This window comes from Hyperolius riggenbachi, chromosome 7 (assembly GCF_040937935.1).
Source record: "Hyperolius riggenbachi isolate aHypRig1 chromosome 7, aHypRig1.pri, whole genome shotgun sequence".
NCBI lineage: Eukaryota > Metazoa > Chordata > Amphibia > Anura > Hyperoliidae > Hyperolius > Hyperolius riggenbachi.
The window spans coordinates 113,165,318-113,187,766 of NC_090652.1; the positions used below are offsets into that span (position 1 = coordinate 113,165,318).

At 45.0% G+C, this 22,449-nt stretch overlaps 1 protein-coding gene across 1 annotated transcript in view; it reads right to left on the bottom strand.

Annotated features, from left to right (window-relative positions):
• The window catches only part of LOC137525631 (cytochrome P450 2K4-like), a 112,117-nt gene that overhangs the window by 21,001 nt on the left and 68,667 nt on the right, over nt 1-22,449 (bottom strand). Inside the window, exon 6 of the mRNA XM_068246781.1 lies at nt 7,224-7,365. Coding sequence (XP_068102882.1) covers nt 7,224-7,365 — 142 coding nt within the window. The remainder of the gene's footprint in view (nt 1-7,223; nt 7,366-22,449) is intronic.

A 22,449-nucleotide genomic window follows, 5' to 3' on the forward strand; every position in this document is an offset into this window, starting at 1 on the left:
TCCTGCTGGGGGATGTCTGATCGCCGCCGGCTGTTTGAGTTTAGCGGGGGGGGGGGGGCTCCTCAAAGCCCCCCTCCGCGGCGCTATTCCCCCTCCCTCTCCTTCCCTCCCTCTCCTCCTCACTGTGGGCGGCACAGGACGGCGACCCGTCCTGTACCGCCTATGATAGGCTTCAGCCTATCAGACGGCGGCGATCCCCGGCCAATCAGAGGCCGGGGAACGCCGATTTCCTTTACGGAGCTGCTGTGACAGCAGCGCCGTGCGATGTGCGACGTAAACACTGGGTATTTCTTCCCCGGGTGTTTACATTTCGCCTGCAAACCGCGATCGGAGGCTCGCAGGCTGTTCACGGAGACTCCCTCTGTGAACTGACATGGAATGGCCGCTTGAACGATTCAGTTTCCATGGAAATACCACTGCGACCAGCCGTCGCCTATCGGTCTTTGAGTGGTTAGGGTCTGGGGACTGAGATGGCCATTCCAGAACATTGTACTTGTTCCTCTGCATGAATGCCTTATTGAATGTTGAGCAGTGTTTAGGGTCGTTGTCTTGTTGAAAGATCCAGCCCCGACTCTTTAGCCCGCAGCACAGATCGGGTAATAGGCAGGGCGATCAGACTTCCCCCCCCCCTTTTTTCCCCACTAGGGGGATGTCCTGCTGGGGGGGGTCTGATCGCCGCCGGCTGTTTGAGTTTAGCGGGGGGGGGGGCTCCTCAAAGCCCCCCTCCGCGGCGCTATTCCCCCTCCCTCTCCTTCCCTCCCTCTCCTCCTCACTGTGGGCGGCACAGGACGGCGACCCGTCCTGTACCGCCTATGATAGGCTTCAGCCTATCAGACGGCGGCGATCCCCGGCCAATCAGAGGCCGGGGAACGCCGATTTCCTTTACGGCGCTGCTGTGACAGCAGCACCGTGCGACGTGCGACGTAAGCACTGGGTATTTCTTCCCCGGGTGTTTACATTTCGCCTGCAAACCGCGATCGGAGGCTCGCAGGCTGTTCACGGAGACTCCCTCTGTGAACTGACATGGAATGGCCGCTTGAACGATTCAGTTTCCATGGAAATACCACTGCGACCAGCCGCCGCCTATCGGTCTTTGAGTGGTTAGGGTCTGGGGACTGAGATGGCCATTCCAGAACATTGTACTTGTTCCTCTGCATGAATGCCTTATTGAATGTTGAGCAGTGTTTAGGGTCGTTGTCTTGTTGAAAGATCCAGCCCCGACTCAGCTTTAGCTTTGTCACTGATTCCTGGCCATTGGTCTGAGTGATCTCCAGAATCTGCTGATACTGAGTGGAATTTTCTTCAATATGTTCCTAACCGTGGAAACAGACAGCTGAAATCCCTGAGACAGCTTTCTATATCCTTCCCCTAAACCATGATGGTGAACAATCTTTGTCTTCAGGTCATTTGAGAGTTGTTTTGAGACCCCCATGTTGCTACTCTTCAGAGAAAATTAAGAGGAGGGAAACTTAATATTGACCCCCTTAAATACTCTTTCTCACTTTCTGTAAATCCAATAAACTTCATTTCACTTCTCAAATACCACTGCGTGTGTCTCCTATATGATATATTTAACTGACATTTATTATCGTAACAATCAATGATTTATACAGGAAAATCATGACAATTATCAAGATTGCCCAAACCTTCGCATCCCACTGTATATATAGGGTATATACTGTAAACATAAGAGCATAAAACACATTAACCAACGTAAAATGAGCACGATCCTGATCATCTACTCGATGTCTTGATGATTTTCCTGAAATAGAGTAGATGATCAGGACCTTGCTCATTTTACATTGGTCAATGTTGTACATGCTCTAATATATATATATATATATATATATATATATATATATATATATATATATATATATTACCAAGTCATAATTTATGGTTGAGAGGGACCCCAGGGCCATGCCTTATTTTTTATTACTTCTGAATAGGAGCGTTGCCAATTTCTTTTCTGTTCTTTAGAAAATGTGTAGACCATTTTATGGATAGAGGCCCCAGGTTCACACTATGGGCTTGATTCACAAAGCCGTGCTAACTCATAGCATGATCGCGCTAGCATTATAGCGCCCATAACGGTTTTCATGTGCAATCGCACATTTTCACGCGATTGCGCTCAAACCATTACGCGCGTTATACGCGCTCAAAGTTAGAGGTTAGGTCTCTTTCGTGAGGACCCCTCAACCTGGTGGAAGAGTCTAGAACTGAACAATGTGCGCACAAACTGTTTAATGGAAGCTACTGTCCTCCATTTGTTGCATCTGTTTTGAATGCAAGTTGTGTAATCTGCCCATGCGTGGGCTCCGCACATCTTTGCAGCTAGTCTATTCAGGTGCAGCATGCATTTGGAAGTGCTGCCATCTCCTCCTGTTCTAGATCTAGTTTTAGAATTTAGTGCGTAGTTTGCATCTGTTTTGGATTCAAGGTGTGTATTTAAGTCTCTGGGGGGTGTTGCATACCTTTGTTGGTAATAATTTCAGTTGTAGCCTGAATAGGAGCAGTGACAATTTCTTTGTTGTTCTTTAAAAAAAATTGTGTACCATTTTATGGCTAGCTGCCCCAGGTTCACACTATGTTTAATTGTTAGTTAGAGGTTATGTCTTTTCCGTGAGGACCTCTCAACATGGTGGAAGAGGCTAGTATTGAACAATCTGTGTGCAAACTCTTTATTGGAAGCTAATACTCTCCATTTGTTTCTGTTTTGAATGCAAGTTGTGTAATCTGCCCATGTGTGGGCTCTGCACATCTATACAGCTGGTCAATTTGGGTGCAGCATGAATTTGGAAGCGCTGCCATCTCCTCCTGTTGTACAATAATTTTATAGGATTTTGAACTAAAAGAAAATCCGCTATTTATTCATTTTGTCAATAAAAATATAGTTATACCTGGCAAGGGATCCAGCGACTGTCAGTTATCTGACTTTGGTTACAATTGTTATGGCTACCTTCCCTTTACTGGGGTTATATATGCGGAAGATTATTTTTGAGCCTAACTTTTTGTATGGAATATTGCTGATACTTTTTCTTTTTTGATGATGGATTTGTTTTTGGTTTTCGATGTGGCCTCCCCCGGTTGCTGCGCCCGCCCTCTTCTCCCCCGACTCCTTACTGGGTTGAAGTCTTTCTGACCACTCTCCTGGCCCCATGTGTTGGTGGTGGAGCTGGGGGGGGGGGGGGGGTGGACGCCGCCTCTGGGGACTGCCCAGTGATACAATGTAAGCATCTGTGCATCTCTCCACTTGCTGGGCTCTTGTGCCCGGCCGCCCCCCCCCCCCAATCCTTCTGGGGATGACGCTCCACGCATCTCCAGCTTCCGGGGGGCCGGGGGTGGGCGGGCACTGTGCACTGTGATTGGTTGGGACTCTGCACTTATGTGTGAATGAGTCTGTGTGTTGCTGACTGCTTGAGCCACACCTACCTGAGGAAACCGGAAGTTACCGGTGAAACATGTCGTGGGCTAGCGTGACACACCCAGCGGACGTCTTATCGCTGCCTTGACGCTCTCCACTGCTCCAATCCTGGCAAGCTTGCCCTCCCTTTTCCCCCTACAACCATTGAATCTCTCCCCATGCCTTGCTGAAGGATATTTTAGGCTCACATTGGATCAGTGTGAAACCGACTGTGCAGACTTGATATCGTGATGGTGGATTATCATCAAACAGCCTTAAAGAGACTCCGTAACAAAAATTGCATCCTGTTTTTTATCATCCTACAACTTCCAAAAGCTATTCTAATGTGTTCTGGCTTACTGCAGTACGTTCTACCAGTGCCGGGCCGAGGCATAGGCTGGAGAGGCTCCAGCCTCAGGGCGCAGTGTAGGAGGGGGCGCAGAATTCATTCAGCTGTCATTCCCAATTGTGTTTGAAGCAGAAAGAAATAAGAAAAGGGGATACATAGCAGTGACTGCAAGCCAGATAACTAGATATTAAGGTGTTGGGGAGGTTGGGGGCCCTGTGGCACCTCTTAGTTTAATAGCAATCAGTGTGTGACGCTTGGGTGGCAGGGATGGAGGGGCGCACTTTGGTGTCTCAGCCTTGGGTGCTGGAGGACCTTGTCCCGGCTCTGCGTTCTACTATCACCATCTCTGTAATAAATCAACTTATCTCTCTCTTGTCAGACTTGTCAGCCTGTGTCTGGAAGGCTGCCAAGTTCTTCAGTGTTGTGGTTCTGTGATGCATCTCCCTCCTCCAGGCCCTCTCTGCTCACTGCCTGTGTATTATTTAGAGTAGGGCAGCTTCTCTCTTCTCTCTTATCTTTTACAAGCTGGATAAATCCTCCTCTGAGCTGGCTGGGCTTTCACATACTGAGGAATTACATACAGGCAGAGCTGTCTGCACTCTGCAGGAAGAAACAGCCTGACACTTCAGTGGAAGATAGCTGCAGGGGGAAAGAAACTCACAAATGATCTCTTGAGATTCAAAAGGAAGGGTGTATACAGCCTGCTTGTGTATGAATGTATTTTCTATGTGTGGACATACTGTACATCAACCTACTTCCTGTTTTGGTGGCCATTTTGTTTGTTTATAAACAAACTTTTAAAAACTGTTTTTAACCACTTTTAATGCGGCGAGGAGCGGCGAAATTGTGACAGAGGGTAATAGGAGATGTCCCCTAACGCACTGGTATGTTTACTTTTGTGCGATTTTAACAATACAGATTCTCTTTAAGTTTACAGTTTGCATAAAAGCTGGACACCGGGGATCTGGTACTGTATGCCATGTTTATGAATGGTTGCTGACAGGAATCTTCTTGCTTATACCTTGCTGTGCATTGCTGCCAATTGCATACAGTGTCGGCTTTCTTTGCTTGCATGCTGCACAGAGACTCTGTAATACATGTTGCCACATGCCTTGGCTGTTACTAACACTGGTCTGATTATCCACTGGTTATTGCTGGACTAATCTGTGTATATACCCGCAGCTTCTTCATGAACTGCGGTTTTGCTGCACCTGGTTCACACAAGTTATATTCATCACAAATATGGAGTAAAGACTCTTACAGTCTGTTTTCACACAATTGTGAACTGTCTGATACTTCAGTGTGAGCCTGCTGCTCATACTCACAGCAGACTAGCAACTATGATACTTACCTAGGCTGGATGCCCAATGGAACTATGATTGAGTGCACCAATGATTGTACTTGCACAAAGTTACATGCTGCTTTTGAACCACTGAGCTACATCGATATATTAACCAGCTTTTGAACTGGCATTGCTACCTTTGGTTATACTCTATTTCCATGATGAGAATTTATGGGGTCTAGGAAGTTTGTAGTGTGGATTGAGTGTGTTTTGGGTGAGCTGAAGATGGCTTGATCAACCACCGCCCATTTTCTAATACTTATTATCTTTTATGATATTATTAAAGGGGCGCTACAGCGAAAAACTGTAAAATTTAAAATATGTGCAAACATATTCAAATAAGAATACATTTTTTTCCAGAGTAAAATGAGTCATAAATTACTTTTCTCCTATGCTGCTTTCACTTACAGTAGGTTGTAGAAATCTGACAGAAGTGACAGGTTTTGGACTAGTCCATCTCTTTATAGGGGATTCTCAGGGATATATTTATTTTCAAAAGCACTTAGTGAATGGCAGTTGCTCTGTCCAATTGCCAAAAAACTGTGTAGAGAGCAGGGAAGCTGGCCAGCATCATTGTCTAAATCCTTTTTCAGGAATGTATTTTTTAAAGTATAAAAGCCTTGCTGAGAATCCCCCTATGAAGAGATGGACTAGTCCAAAACCTGTTACTTCTGTCAGATTTCTACTACCTACTGTAAGTGGCAGCAACATAGGAGAAAAGTAATTTATGGCTCATTTTACTATGGAAAAAAATGTACTTCTTATTTGTATATGTTTGAACATATTTAAAATTTTAAAATTTTTCGCCATAGTGCCCCTTTAATAACATTATGATATTTTAAATTTACAAAGAGCTTCTTTATGTGTGTTGCTTGGGGTATACGCCCTCCTAGTTCTTCCTCCAAGGTTTGTGTTGATTTAAAAGAAAATCAAAAGAGAAAAATTCATAATACTGTATATAAAGAATACAATGTAATACAGTACAGTATATCTGACATCAGGACTCTGCATAGGGAAGGGATAAGAGAGGCACTCAGGGTGGGGAGTGAGCCGCCTTTCCATCAGGCATCTGTAGGTATGTGCTGGAAAAAGCTTCCAAACATACAACATCTAAGCAAATTCATTCTCCAATTAATTTTCTTATGAAGATGGATAAAAAAGTTTGGCAAACTCTCAGTTTCCATATTTTTCAGACTAAAAGATGCTCTGGACTATAAGACGCACCTAGGTTTAGAAGGCAAAAACCAGGGGGAAAAAAACTAAGCATAGGTGCATCCATGGTCCAGGAGTGTTTTACCCCATCCCCAAGATATCTCTAAATTACACTGCCCAGCTACATTAACCACTGCTGCCCCCACCAACTATACTACACTTCACAAATCCACTGATGCCCCCTTCCCCCAGCTACACTACACTATACAAACCCCTGCTTCCCCCCCAAAAAACTAGCTATGCTAACCACTACAAACTCAATGAGATCTTTCTCACCTATGCAGCCTGGGTGGCATCTTCTTCTTCAAAAAGCAGATGGGCCCAGTTTGGAGGTCCAGGCTGTAGACTCCCCAAGCAGCATAGCAGCTGTCCCTGCAGTCCTTGTCCCCCGATCAGCTTTCACATTGTCCCTATGGTGAGGCAGTAGCATCAGTAAGTTCGGAGTTGTTTACTGGCGCCCTCCAATCACCTGCAGCGCACGAGCGCCGAGGTCATGGGCTGACACCAATAAACAATGCAGTACGGAAGCCTCATAGGTCTCTGCCGTTATAGCGGCCGAAGCTGACCTGTACTGCTCGGACCACGCTGATGCAGGGAACACGTTAGGTCGAGGTGCTGCTGACTCGCCGCGGGGACAGTATGAAGGCTGATCCGGGAAAACTTCATATCGGGCTGCTGCTTCCTCACCACGGGGACACTATAAAGGCTGATGCAAGGACTTCATATCGGACCTCATGCAGATCACAGAAAACACATCATCATCATCAGATCGGTAAAAGCTGCATTCGGACTATAAGACGCAGTAACTTTTTCTCCGAGAAAAAGTGCGTCTTATAGTCCGTAAAAATACGGTAAGCGGAAAATTTAAGAAACCAGTCTATTCTCCTAAATGCCACCACTTATAATAATAAAATTACTTTGTATTTCTGGGTATCTCATCATCAGTAATATGGCCCATCGAAGTGTTGAAGATGTTGTTGCTGTCCCAGCTGAAAAGAGATCCCAAGCTGCCATGGCCAAGTTTTCATCATTAAAGTACTTTTCAGTTTTTTCTGATGCCTAAAACAAAGAAATCAGATTGTGTGCTTAGCCACCTAGCCTTTACACATTCATTTCAAATTCAAAAATAGAGTTCAGTATCTGCAAACCTTGGTTCATTTGCAATTAACTTTGTCTCCTGAGTTATCTCCTAGGAGAAAATAACTTTTAAGCATTGTACAATTTAAAAAGTTTTAACAATGTTACAATTTAAAAGTTGATACACTATATACTCAACTATTAGTCTTAAAATTTAGGACTGACTCAAAGTATAAAAGTGGGCGGATCGACTTATACTTGAGTAGTCCTAAATTTTGTGATTTATAGCCTGTGTAGGGTGGGATTTTGGGGTTGGGTGAGGGTTACTCACCATCCACCGCTGGTTGCAGCATCCTCTCTTCTCTCTCACTCGTGCCGGTCTACTTCCTTTAGAGTAGCACCAGCTCCCAATGTCACATGACCTTGGGAGTGGAAGTTACGCACGAGGAGAAGAGAGGACGCTGCGCCAGGCAGTGGATTGTAATGGCTGCAGCGGCGGGGGAGAGCGAGCATGGAGGTGAACAACTCACCTTTCGAGATCCCCGCAGATTCTACCTTCTTCCTCTCCCAGGCATCCCTCGCATTGAGACCAGCACCCCCTGTGATGACATCACTTCATCACAGGGGATGCTGGTATCAATGCGAGGGACACCTGAGAGAGGAAGAAGATAGAAGCTGTGGGGATCCTGAAGGGTGAGTTGTTTACCTCTATTCCTGCTCTCCCCACAGCTGCAGCTGTTACGATCCACTGCCTGGCGCAGCGTCCTCTCTTCTCCTCCTCCTCCTACTCACGCGTAACTTCCACTCCCAAGGTCATGTGACATCGAAAGTAAAGGAAGTAGACCGCCACTGCAGCCTATACTGGGGGCAAACATACTTACTTTCTAAATATACTGGGGGCAACTATACTTGCTACCTACCTATACTGGGGGCAACTATACTGGCTACCTACCTATACGGGGGACAAATGTACTGGCTACCTACCTATACTGGGGGCAACTATACCTGACTACCTACCTATGCTTGGGCAACTATACTGGCTACCTACCTATACTGGGGGCAGCTATACCTGGCTACCTATACTGGAGGCACCTACCTGGCTAGCCTATACTGGGGGCAACTATACTGGCCACCTACCTATACTGGGAGCAACTATAATGGCTACCTACCTATACTAGGGGCTACTATAATGGATACCTAAACTCCAGGCACCTACCTGGTTAGCTTATACATAGACTTACTGTATACTTGAATAATTAAAAAAATCCACCTTATGAGGGTTAAATATTGGAGTTGACTTATACAGTTATTAGTTGACTAATATTCAACTTATATTTTGAGTATTTTATTGCTTGTTGGTGGTTTAAAAGGCATTTTATGAAAAGGTGTGGAAATATTACTTAGGAGAAAGCTCAGGAGAAAAAGGAATTTCATATGGGCCCTTGTATGCTCTCATAGTTGCCCTACTATCTTAAAGCATAATTGTGAGAAAACGCAGAAAAGCCGCCGCGTGTTTTCAGAACAAGGCGGCTGATTCCACGTCCAACGCGGCGGTTTACACGCGTAGTCCTACATCTACCATTATGGTTGAACGCAGAGAAACCGCCGCATGCCCTGATAGCGGTGCGGCTGGTTACGCGTCCAGCGCGGCCAGTGGTACACAACACATGGCTGGTGTGGCTGGGACTGATAGTCCACACAGGTTCAGAAGGACGCGCACGCACGCTGAGAGGCAGAACTTTTATGACAGCCAGAAGGGAGTCAGCTGATCCAGCCGGTCAGCTGACAATTCTACCAGTTCCCATTGGTCCAGCACTTAGGGGAGGCGCTGGAGAGCGCTGTGCTATATATACCGGGTGCTGGTCATTCACTGGTTGTCTGCCGTTACGATCACTACGTGGAAGCACTCAGACCTTTTGTTAGATTCTGTGTTACCAGTTGTTATATCCAGACTAGTTCCAGGGTGTTAATGATCAAGGACCTCACACCCAGATTAGGGACTTGTATTACCAATCTGTTATACTTCAGACTAGTTCCAGGGTGGTGATGATCACGGACCTCACACCCAGACTAGGGAATTGTATTATCATTCTGTTATACTTCAGACTAGTTCCAGGGTGTTGATGATCACGGAGCTCACACCAAGACTAGGCATTGTTTATTATCTGTTATGACCTTCTGCTTTCCTGACCACTCTTTTGATTGCTGATTTGGTACTTCGCTATATCTGATATTATGTTGCCAAACTCTGCATGTCTTAGGATTACTGAATCTGTCTCCTGTCTTTGTACTTATCTGTCCGTGTGCTGCCGACCTGGCTTGCCCCGACCTCGAGAGCTATCTCCCTACCTTAGAGATAGTTCACAGATCATTAGTGACACTCTCCTATTGGTGTCACTAACACTCTGGTCCTTCCATCTCCTGGCCTGGCTCCTCCCTTCGGGAGATTCTCAGGTTACTGGAAGGCACTTGTTCTCTTTTGCAGTATAGCCTACTGCTCTGATACCTGTTCTCCAGGTATTGCTCTCAAAGTATTTACTGTTGCACCAAAACACTCATATCTCTCCGGTGTCCAGAGGTTAGCGATATATCTGATTATCGGTGATACTGCAGATCATCAATAATCGGGTATATATCTGTATTCTTGGTGATACTGCAGATCACCAATAATCAGACCCTCTCTGTGTTACACTGATCGTAACAATAATATTTATCTACTTTACATTTACATGTGCTGAGTACTTTATTAACCTCCTTAGCGGTAGCCCCGTGTATGACACGGGGTAAGCCGCCGGAGGGTGCCGCTCAGGCCCTGCTGGGCCGATTTAAATATTTTTTTTTTTGCTGGACGCAGCTAGCACTTTGCTAGCTGCCCCAGCACCCCGATCGCCGCCGCCGCGCGCCCGATCGCCGCTATCCGGTGCGGCGCGCGGCCCCCCCCCCCAGACCCCTGCGCTGCCTGGCCAATCAGTGCCAGGCAGCGCCAAGGGGTGGATCGGGTCTCCCAATGACGTCCCGACGTCGCTGACAGCGGTGACGTCATCCCGGCCCGTCGCCATGGCGACGGGGGAAGCCCTCCAGGAAATCCCGTTCTTTGAACGGGATTTCCTGATCGCCTATTGCCGGAGGCGATCGGCGGGGCTGGGGGGATGCCGCTGAGTAGCGGCTATCATGTAGCGAGCCCTGGGCTCGCTACATGATTTAAAAATTTTTTTTTTTTTAAAAACTGCTGCGCTGCCCCCTGGCGGTATTTTTCATACCACCAAGGGGGTTAAGAACACATATTCAGGGCCCATTTAAGCAACATGGAAGCTCCAAGGCAAAGGTAACCTGGGGCCCCCTCCCCATTCACGCAAACTCAACTTTCAGGGCCCCAAGCCGACTGATAGATTACAAGTATGTTTGCGGAACCAATTATGCTTGCAAATCAAACTTCCACTGTATATTGATTGAAACTGTGAATGGACACTTTGAAAAATCTCTATATGAGCAAGCAGGGGAAAAGTCATGAAGAATTGATGACTTATAGCATTACAGTGGGTACACACATCTTATTTAGATTGGTCAGTGAACTGACCAATATTACCATTGCCATGTAGTATGAAGTTGCCCCAGTATAGCTAGTGTAGTTGCCCCCATTGTAGGTAGTATAATTGCCCCAGTGAAGGTAGTATAGTTGCCCCAGTATAGCTAGCATAGTTGCCCCAGTATAGCTAGTATAGTTGCCCCAGTGTAGGTAGTATAGTTGCCCCCAGAGTAGGTAGTATAGTTGCCCCCAGAGTAGGTAGTTGTAACATCCTTACCTTCCAGCGGCAGGTCCCGCGGCGGGTCTGGTGTGCTCCGGACGAGCGGCGGGACTGCCGCGCTGACATCCTCTGGCGGTATCCCCACCTTCCCTCCGACGGTGTCTTCTGGCTCGCGTGCGACCCTTATAGGCTCAGGAGGAGGATTCAGTAGGTGAGGTCATGAGTGACCTCACCAAATAGGAGTGGTTACGGATCATGGACTTTGTATATAAGGCCAGGAGCTTTAGTTGCTCACTGGCCTTGATACAAATCAGTTCGCTGGTTCTTGGCCTTGCTACCTTCCTGTGTTACTATTGATAGCTGAAAATTGTAATTTACTAGGAATATCATATCATTGTGATTTATCTGTGTACCGACCTTCTGCATGTTTCCTGACCTCGCCTCTGTCTAGCCCTTTTGTACCGCAGCCATCTAATTCTTGTTACCGACTCGGCCTGTCCCTGACCCTGTTACTGTCTGACCCTTGCAATACGACTGACATCTGATACTCGTTACGACCTGCTCGAATTTGATTACGATTAAGCCTGACGATTTTGTACCTCGACATTTCAAAACTTGTGCACTAGTTCTGACCGCTCTAACACTACGCATTGTATTGTTATTTGTATTTATCTGTACATTATCTCAACACGCACCAGTGTGATATTCAGCGTGATATTATCAAGGCCCATAAAGCAAATATCATGGAGGCAATGCAGGAATAGATTCAGACACTTATTGGTGCAGTGAATCACCTTACTGAGCAACTGAATAGCCAGCAAACTCTAATTACGCAGTTATCTAATGCTATTGCTCAGATTAACATACCCGCCAATGTTTCACAAACACCTCCACCGGCTCTCATTCCACCTATCATTGAGCCAAAAATGCCATTGCCCGAAAAGTTTTAAGCGGTCCGGGCTGATTTCAGTAATTTTTGTAACCTATGCATGTCCTATTTTGAGGTCAGGTCAAGGTCTTCTGGTACCGAGTCACAGAAAATCAGTTTGGTTAAAACGCTGTTGCAGGGAGACTCACAAACCTGGGCATATGGGTTAAATCCAGACGATGTAGCTCTTACATCCGTAGAAATTGATGCGATGGCTATGATTTACGCTGACCCTGATATTTCAGCTACGGCTACTCGCAAGCTACGAGATCTTTGTCAGGGAAAACATACTGTAGAGGAGTATGCGGCCGAGTTCAGAAAATGGTCGGTTTCAGTGGGGTGAGGCAGCACTTGACTCCTCGAACAATTTCTGTTTGGGCTAACTGATTCTGTTAACGACATGCTAGTAAGTCACCCTGAACCTAGAACTCTGGAGGAGGAGCTATCTCCCTGGCTATAAGGGTTGACAGGCGGATTAGGCACAGACGTCAGCACAAAATCTATTCCGTCTCAGGGAACCCTAGACCAGGTAGCGCTCCCTCCATTGATGAGCCAATGGAACTGGGCTTCTCACATCTGTCACCCACTGAGAAGCTCAGAAGAAAACAAGCAGGGCTGTGTTTGTATTGTGGTGAAAAGGGTCACTTTGCCCAGAGTTGTTCTGCTAAGGGCAAGGCTCCAGGAAACTCCAGCGCCTAGGTGAAGTTGGGGAACCTCACCTGGGCGGGCCGGTTGTTCCCGTCAAAATTAAGAGAATTATTTTGCCAGTTATCATTCATTGGGGAGAAGAAAAGAAGACAAACACTTGCGCTCAAACAAAATAGCACTGGCCCTTTGAGAATTCACATGGTGCTGCTCTCTTATACTGGTTGGTGCCAGCAACTGAAAGAGACAAAGGGTAGGGGAACAAGAGTGCGCTCCATAGTGCATTAAATGGGGTTTGCTATTTTCACAAAAATAAAATCATTACACTCACATTTGGTGATAGTGTCTGTCTCTGTACCTCTAGCCCATCTGGCGGGTCGCCTCGTACCATAGATAGCCTGGCCAGGGCCAATGGTATGGATGGAATATCGGAGGGACGTCCGTCTAGGGCGAGCAGTGCACAGACTCTGCCGTCTGACGTTACTACCGGTCTCGGCGTAAGTCCACGCCTTCCTCAGGTGACGAGCTCTGTAGACGGCTGAGAATACATAGCGTAGTATGCTTGGCAACAAAGTTGCCAAGGGGCGGCAATTTTAAAATAGACAACTTTATTAGAATACTTTAAAAACGCGCATTCTGTTATTTCATAAAGCGCTACATGAATATAGTAAAACTAATGAAAGGAAAGAATCTTAAGTGGTTTGCTAACATAAAGCAAACCTAATACATATAAAATTTATATGAATAAAATAAATAAATAAATAGATTGTGCCTCAAACTTGGGCTAATACGCTTGTATGATGTTCAATATTGCACATAACTATGTAACCTGTGCAGCAAGCATGTAAACGAAAAAATATCCAAACATTATTCAATAAAAGCCTTCATTGAAAATGAAGGAATAGACTTTATAAAAAGCATTAGTTTAAAACATTACTATGTACAACATGTACTCAAGCGCCACCTTGTGGACTACTAACTAACTAGGCAAAATAAAAATAGACTAAAAATTTCAGACCCTAATGCAGCCAACAGGCAATGTAATATTAATCTAAAAAATACAAAGTTGTTAATGTCCGCTAGATAATTGCGTAAACCTGCTGGTATATGCATTAATCGTCTTTAGATAAAACAATGCAAAATTTACATGACAGGTAAATATAAATATAAAAGGTGATTATATACTGCAAAAAAACACAATTGTTCAGCCTTTATGAGGGAACCGGTAATTGTATACAACAGGTATGCCGAAAAAATATATACCGGTAGGCCCTCCTCGTGTATATCTTTTGCACATATTTTAGAACACGTGAACAGAAATGACCACACATACCTCTTTGTGTATACTGCCTTCAAAAAGAGGGACAAAAACACCTATCAATACCCCTCCAGGTGAAGGCAAAAGTATAGAAATTTATAACAGGCTCTGCTTCAGCACATATTTTGCACTTTCTAAAAGATAGACACTTTATAGAAACAATAAATTTGCATATATAGATCATCATCTACAGGCAAGATCATCATAAATCCCAACTGAAACCTTCAGTAGAAACCACACAAACAGGGACAGCAAAAAGGAAAAAAGAAAAAATCATGTCATAAAGCTCTGGACTTCTAATCCCTCATTTAGACCTCTAGGGGATAGGGTATCCAGACGGGAAATCCAGTACATCTCCCGTTCACATAATTTTTTTATATCTAAGACCCATGGTGAGTGTTTCTGGGATATACTCCAGACCCATAATCTTTAGGCTTTCTGGATTTCCCTGATGGTATTGTAGAAAGTGGCGTGGCACACTGTGTTTCTCTGATTTAGCTAAAATGTTACACTTATGCTCACCTAAGCGGGTTCTAAGTTCCTGTGTGGTCCTACCTACATATTTCTTGTTACATCCACAATATAAGAGGTAAATTACAAATTTAGTGGCACAATTTGTAAACTGTTTCAGGGGTATAGGGGGACCATCTAAATTTGGTATGCTTTTGGCTCTGTGTTCCATAAATATACAACAGCCACACCTACTGGAGCCACATCTGAAGTTTCCAGTTATACTGCTCTTGAGCCAGGTGGTTGTTTTACTCAGACTCACTTGACTAGGTGCAATGGTGTTTTTCAAAGATTTCGCTTTTTTGAAGATTATTTGAGGTGTCGCTGGCAAAAGGTTCTTTATTATAGGATCCTGTAACAGTATTGGCCAATTATTCTTTATAATACTCTGAATTTTTCCAGAGCTACCTGTATATTTTGTTATGAAAGTGGGCCCACTTTTACATGTTGCAGATTTATCTCTCTCTTTCTTTCTATTCTCAGTTGTCTTAGTTTGTGCTTCAAAGATCTTAGGTTTATCTTACACGAAGAGGGCCTATATATTTTTTCGGCATACCTGTTGTGTACAATTACCGGTTCCCTCATAAAGGCTGAACAATTGTGTTTTTTTGCAGTATATAATCACCTTTTATATTTATATTTACCTCTCATGTAAATTTTGCATTGTTTTATCCAAAGACGAAAGTCTGATCATCCATTAATGCATATACCAGCGGGTTTACGCAATTATCTAGCGTACATTAACATCTTTGTATTTTTTTAGATTAATATTATATTGCCTGTTGGCTGCATTAGGGTCTGAAATTTTGAGTCTATTTTTATTTTGCCTAGTTCGTTACTAGTCCACAAGGTGGCGCTTGAGTACATGTTGTACATAGTAATGTTTTAAACTAATCCTTTTTGTAAAGTCTATTCCTTCATTTTCAATGAAGGCTTTTATTGAATAATGTATGGATATTTTTTCGTTTACATGCTTGCTGCACAGGTTACATAGTTATGTGCAATATTGAACATCATACAAGGGTATTAGCCCAAGTTTGAGGCACAATCTATTTATTTATTTATTTTATTCATATACATTTTATATGTATTAGGTTTGCTTTATGTTAGCAAATCACTTAAGATTCTTTCCCTTTATTAGTTTTACCATATTCATGTAGCGCTTTATGAAATAACAGAATGCGCGTTTTTAAAGTGTTCTAATAAAGTTGTCTATTTTAAAATTGCCGCCCCTTGGCAACTTTGTTGCCAAGCATACTACGCTATGTATTCTCAGCCGTCTACAGAGCTCGTCACCTAAGGAAGGCGTGGACTTACGCCGAAACCGGTAGTGACGTCAGACGGTAGAGTCTGTGCACTGCTCGCTCTAGACGGACGTCCCTCCGATATTCCATCCACACCATTGGCCCTGGCCAGGCTATCTATGGTACGAGGCGACCCGCCAGACGGGCTAGAGGCACAGAGACAGACACTATCACCAAATGTGAGTGTAATGATTTTATTTTTGTGAAAATAGCAAACCCCATTTAATGCACTACGGAGCGCACTCTTGTTCCCCTACCCTTTGTATCATTCATTGGGGTAATGATTTATTTAACCCTGAGGCCTTTGTTGATTCAGGGGCAGCAGGGAACTTTATAGACTCTACTTTTGCAGTCAACTTGGGTATCCCTGCCCTCACCTTGCAAAACAAGCTCTACGTGACCGCCATAGATGGTACCCCTTTAAAGTCCAAACAACCCACTTCCATCACACCTGAGATTTCAATACAGGTTGGGGCTTTACATCATGAGCAGTTGCAATTGTATGTTTTCCGCATTTCTTCCAGTCCGATTGTGTTGGGCTTGCCATGGTTGCAGCGACACAACCCACATCTAGACTGGTGTACGGGACAACTTAGGGGTTGGTCGCAAAACTGCCATGATGTATGCCTACGGGGTATTCCTCTCCTCAGCATGGGGATCAAACAGATATCATTACCTCCACCTTACGAGGATTTTGCCGATTTATTTTCTCCCCAATCCGCTGATAAGTTACCACCACATCGAGCTTATGATTGTCCCATTGATCTGTTGCCCGGTACTATGCCCCCACGTGGAAATTTATACACTCTCACTGGTCCTGAGAAACTTTCCATGAAAGAATATATTATGGAAAATCTAGAGAAAGGTTTTATTAGGCCGTCCACTTCTCCAGCCAGCGCCGGCTTCTTTTTTGTGGCAAGAAAAGATGGAGGGTTACGCCCCTGTATTGATTACAGGGGATTGAATAAAATCACGGTGAAAAACAGATATCCACTTCCCCTGATTGACGATCTATTTGCACAAGTGTCTGGGGCCAAGATTTTTTCCAAACTAGATCTACGAGGGGCATACAATCTGATCAGAATCTGTCAAGGAGACGAGTGGAAGACGGCGTTCAATACCCAAGACGGGCATTACGAATATCTCGTGATGCCCTCTAAGATTTCATTAATGATATCTTTAGAGATGTATTGGGTAGATTTGTGGTCGTGTATTTACACGACATCTTGATTTATTCTAATTCTTTGTCAGAACATCGGGGACATGTAAGATGTGTGTTAAGAAAATTACGGGAGAATACCCTGTTTGCCAAATTTGAAAAGTGTGTTTTTGAAGTTACACAGGTGCCTTTCCTGGGTTAAGTAATTTCTAACTCAGAATTAGCCATGGATGAGAAAAAACTGTCAACGGTGCAGGATTGGCCACCTCCCAAAGGCCTCAAGGCCATTCAAAGATTTGTAGGTTTTGCCAACTATTACTGCAGGTTTATAAAGAATTTCTCCTCCTTGGTGGCACCATTAACTGATTTGGCCAAGAAAGATGCAGATCCTTGTTAGAAATCACCTTTACTCCGGCACCAGCACCCCCTTAGAGGTGCACCTCACAGAATTTGAGCTGACTCGACTCTCCTCACAGCAAGCATTATAGGAGATAGAACTTCTTTAGGCTTCTAAGTTCCAAGTTGTTTATTCAGTAAACAGATATACAGATACAGTTTGTAACATCTTAGCAAAGCAGAGTCTTGCGTTGCGTTACAGCTTCGTGATTACCTTCCTGCTGAAGGCAATCAGGTCCTCTTATGACTATACTACGTTACATCTAGACTATCTATGTACAGCATACATTATATCAGATTACAGAAATAAGGGAAATTAATTAGGGTTCCAGTCAGTAGATAGAGAGCGTGAAAGTAAGAGTGCCCTCCGTTGGCGAATCCTGAACCTTAATATTGACCAGGAAAGAGTTAACTGTGTCATCATCTGAACCATCTATGATTGGTTCAGATCCCTTGTGATGTCATGATACACACCTACTCAATTAATATTCTATAGGAATGTTCTGTTTATTAAATATTGGCCTCTGTTTTCCTCTTTGCAGTCTGAAAGTCTGTACATTTGAACAGATAGTGTCCTTGTCCTTCGGACGAGGACAATCTGCTTCTGGTAAAAGTCTTCATAATTTCTCTCCGAGAAATTATGCTTAAAGAGACCCTGTGCAAATCAAGCCTTTCAACTAACTCAGTTCAAATAACTGAGGCCTACATATAATACTTAAATTATAACAATGGGCACCCATGCCTAGCTATACGGAGGACACCTATACCTAGATATACTGTGGGCACCCATTCCTGGCTATGCTGGGGGCAACCATGCCTGGCTATACTGGGGGCACCCATACCTAGCTATACTGGGGGTACCCATGCCTGGCTATACCGAGGACACCTATACCTAGATATACTGTGGGCACCCATACCTAGCTATACTGGGGGCACCCATGCCTAGCTATACTGAGGACAACTATACCTAGATATACTGTGGGCACCCATACCTAGCTATACTGAGGGCACCCATGCCTAGCTATACTGAGGACAACTATACCTAGCTATACTGGGGGCACCTATACCTAGCTATACTGGGGAACCTATACCTAGCTATACTGGGGGCACCCATATTTGGTGCATTGGAAAGGGTATGGTCCGGAAGAAAGGTGTTGGCTTCCGGCCCGTTAAAGATCCATGCCGATCAGTTAATTCAAGATTTTCATTTAGAATTTCCTAATAAGCCTGGAGGAGAGTGTTCGGAGACCACTCCTCAAGGGGGGGGTGGGGGGGTGGGGTGGTGTAATTTAACATCCTTACCTTCCTGCGGCAGGTCCTGCGGCGGGTCTGGTGTGGTCCGGACGAGCGGCGGGACTGCCGCGCTGACATGGATTCAGTAGGTGAGGTCATGAGTGACCTCACCAAATAGGAGTGGTTACGGATCATGGACTTGGTATATAAGGCCAGGAGCTTCAGTTGCTCACTGGCCTTGATACTAATCAGTTCGCTGGTTCTTGACCTTGCTACCTTCCTGCGTTACTATTGATAGCTGTAAATTGTAATTTACTAGGAATATCATATCATTGTGATCTATCTGTGTACCGACCTTCTGCCTGTTTCCTGACCTCGCCTCTGTCTAGCCCTCTTGTACCGCAGCCATCAGATTCTTGTTACCGACTCGGCCTGACCCTGTTACTGTCTGACCCTCGCAATACGACTGATATCTGATACTCTTTACGACCCTGCTCGAATTTGACTACGATTAAGCCTGACAATTTTGTACCTCGACATTTTAAAACTTGTGCACAAGTTCTGACCGGTCTAATACTATGCATTGTATTGTTATTTGTATTTATCTGTACGTTATCTCAACACGCACCAGTGTGATATTCAGCGTGATAGTAGTATAGTTGCCCCTAGTATAGCTAGTATAGTTGCCCCCCGTGTAGATAGCATAATTGCCCCTGTATAGCTAGTATAGTTGCCCCAGTATGAGCAGTATAGTTGCCTCAGTACAGCCAGTATAGTTGCCCCCAGTATAGGTAGCATAGTTGGCCCCGGTATGGGGGAAACTTGGAATCAGGAAGCACAGTGAGTGGTGGAGAAGGCGGAAAACAGTGGCACTTGACGATGACACTGCTCACCAGCACCTGGAACGCAGGAAGCAGGTGAGTATTTCCTTGCCTGCCACTCCTGTCTGTCACCGCATATCTGGGAGGGGAAGCGCCAGAAGGAGGGGATCCAGGTGGGGGGTCTGGCCCTCTGCCCTCCGCTGTCCCTGATAACCCCTCCTTCTTGCACTGCTTCCCCCTTCTGCTCATGGCCTCTGTAGGAGGCCTTGGCAAAAACCCCTCTTGTCTGTCACAAGGTGTGCCACGCCCCCTGGTGCCCAATGGCAGGAGTGCTCTGCCCCTTGTTACTATCGAATCGGATTACAATACAGGAAGGATTGATTGGTTTGACATATCAGGCCGTAATTGATGTATGCATGCTTAGCTTTAGACACAAAAGTCTACATGAATTATATCAACCTAGTCACACAGACCAGTACCTACTTTTTGACTACCCCCACATCCATGTAATTAAGGCAGTGTTTCTCAACACGCGGTTCACGTACCTCCTGGTGCCACAGCCGAGGTACGCAGCCAGGAGGGGACGCAGCGCAAAATGGGGGAGCATGCCCACAGATAGCAGCGGGGAGGGATGCCCACTCCCCCCCTCCCTCACTTTGAGTTCCCACGTCAGTGCTTCCCCTCCTGGCTGCGTACTTCCGGCTGTGATACCAGGAGATACGCGAATCGCGTGTTGAGAAACACTGCCTTAATTACATGGATGTGGGGGTATCCCCACCAAGATGGTATCCCCCTCCCCGCCGCTGTGTGTGGGCATCGCTCCCCCCTCATGCGCTGCGTCCCCCCTCCTGGCTATACTGTGGGCACCCATGTCTGGCTATACTGGGGGCACCTATACCTAGCTATACTGGAGGCACCTATACCTAGCTATACTGTGGGCACCCATGCCTAGCTATACGGAGGACACCTATACCTAGATATACTGTGGGCATCCATGCCTGGCTATCCTGGGGGAACCCATGCCTGGCTATACTGGGGGCACCCATGCCTGCTAGCTATACTGGGGGCACCTATACCTAGCTATACTGGGGGCACCTATACCTAGCTATACTGTGGGCACCCATGCCTAGCTATACGGAGGACACCTATACCTAGATATACTGTGGGCACCCATGCCTGGATATACTGGGGGCACCCATGCCTGGCTATACTGGGGGCACCCATGCCTTGCTATACTGGGGGCACCCATGCCTGGCTATACTGGGGGCACCCATGCCTGGCTATACCAAGGACACCTATACCTAGATATACTGTGGGCACCCATGCCTAGCTACACTGAGGACAACTATACCTAGATATACTGGGGGCACCCATGCTTGGCTATACTGGGGACATCTATACCTAGCTATACTGGGGGCACCCATGCCTAGCTATACTGAGGACACCTATACCTAGATATACTGTGGGCACCCATGCCTGGCTATACTGGGGGACACATATCTAGCTGTACTGGGGGCACCTATACCTAGCTATCAGTGGTGGGCCAAAATTTCGCATGTGCAAAATTTAGCGGCGAAATTAGCAATTACACATCGTAATCAAAATGCAAAATTTCAGAGAAAATCGTAATTAATTTCGTATGTAAGTAATATTTCAAAATTTTGCGTAATTTTCGTGAAATTTCGCATAATTTCGTGCCGACTTTAGAGATTAATAGCAAAGCCCCCATACATGCTATTGCTACCAAAATTGCTACATGTGTTAAGCGTGGGTAGAGGGTATAAATCACAAAATAATTTTTCAAAAAGACCTTACAGTTTTTGAGAAACTCGAGTTTAAAAATGCAAAGAAAAATGGTTTTTAAACTATCATTTTTCTAGGTTTAAAAACCATTTTTTACTCGCTTTTTAAAAATTGAGTTTCTCAAAAACTATAAGGTCTTTTTGCAAAACTCTTTATTTTACCTGTACTGACGATTCTCCTTAACATAAGTAGCAATTTTGGTATCAATAGCATATATGAGGGTTTTGCTATTCACTGCTAAAGTCGGCAAGAAATTTTGCAAAATTTTATGCAAAATTACGAATGACTACACGAAATCAATTGAATTTGCAAATCGTAATTGCGTATAAGCGTAACTGCAAAAATGTACGTGAAATTTAGCAAAATCATAATTTGTTGATTACGATCATCACTACTTGCTATACTGAGGGCACCCATGCGTAGCTGTACTGAGGGCACCTATACCTGGCTATCTATCGATACTGGGTGCACCTATACCTGGGGTGCGGGGTATATACACACACGTGTGGGGGTACTTGGCTGGAACTGAATTGCGATAGAGGGTACTTGGATTGAAAAAGTTGAGAAACACTGGGAAATTTGGGCGCAGGGTGAAGCCAAAAAACTGCTCACGCTGATCCTGCAAAAGTCCCGGCATTATTAGTTACTATTTCCGCACCAGTCCGCCATGGACTCAGGAGTGAGTCGTAATTCTGCTGACAGCACTCAAATTACTGTCTGAGCGCTGCTATAGCTGTAATTCACAATACGGCCTATGGCAGTGCACGGTGCTTCCAAATTTCCCTGCGCCGTCAGCAGGAAACAAGCTGGGTGGTATTGGAAGTGTACATCATCACTTCAATATAATAACTATCAGTATTCATGTGAAGAAGAAGAAATACAAACACCTCTGCACAAGCTTTCAGTGTTTGTGGCTACCTAGAAGGTAAAATCAACAACAAGGTCAAAACAAACCAACAGACCAAAGAAAGCAGAGAGAATTAGAAATCACAGAGTACTATAGTGATCCTGTACATAACAGGAGTCCCAGAGAAAATCAGGATATCATCAACAATCATATCCCTGTGAGAAGAAAAAAAAAAGAAAGCAGCACACTCAACAACATTCTCAACTTGACCAAACCCAGAGTCCAACTAAAAACCTTTGGAGCCAGAGCTTTCTGTCACGCTGTCCCCATGCGTTGGAATGCCTTGCCACGCACAA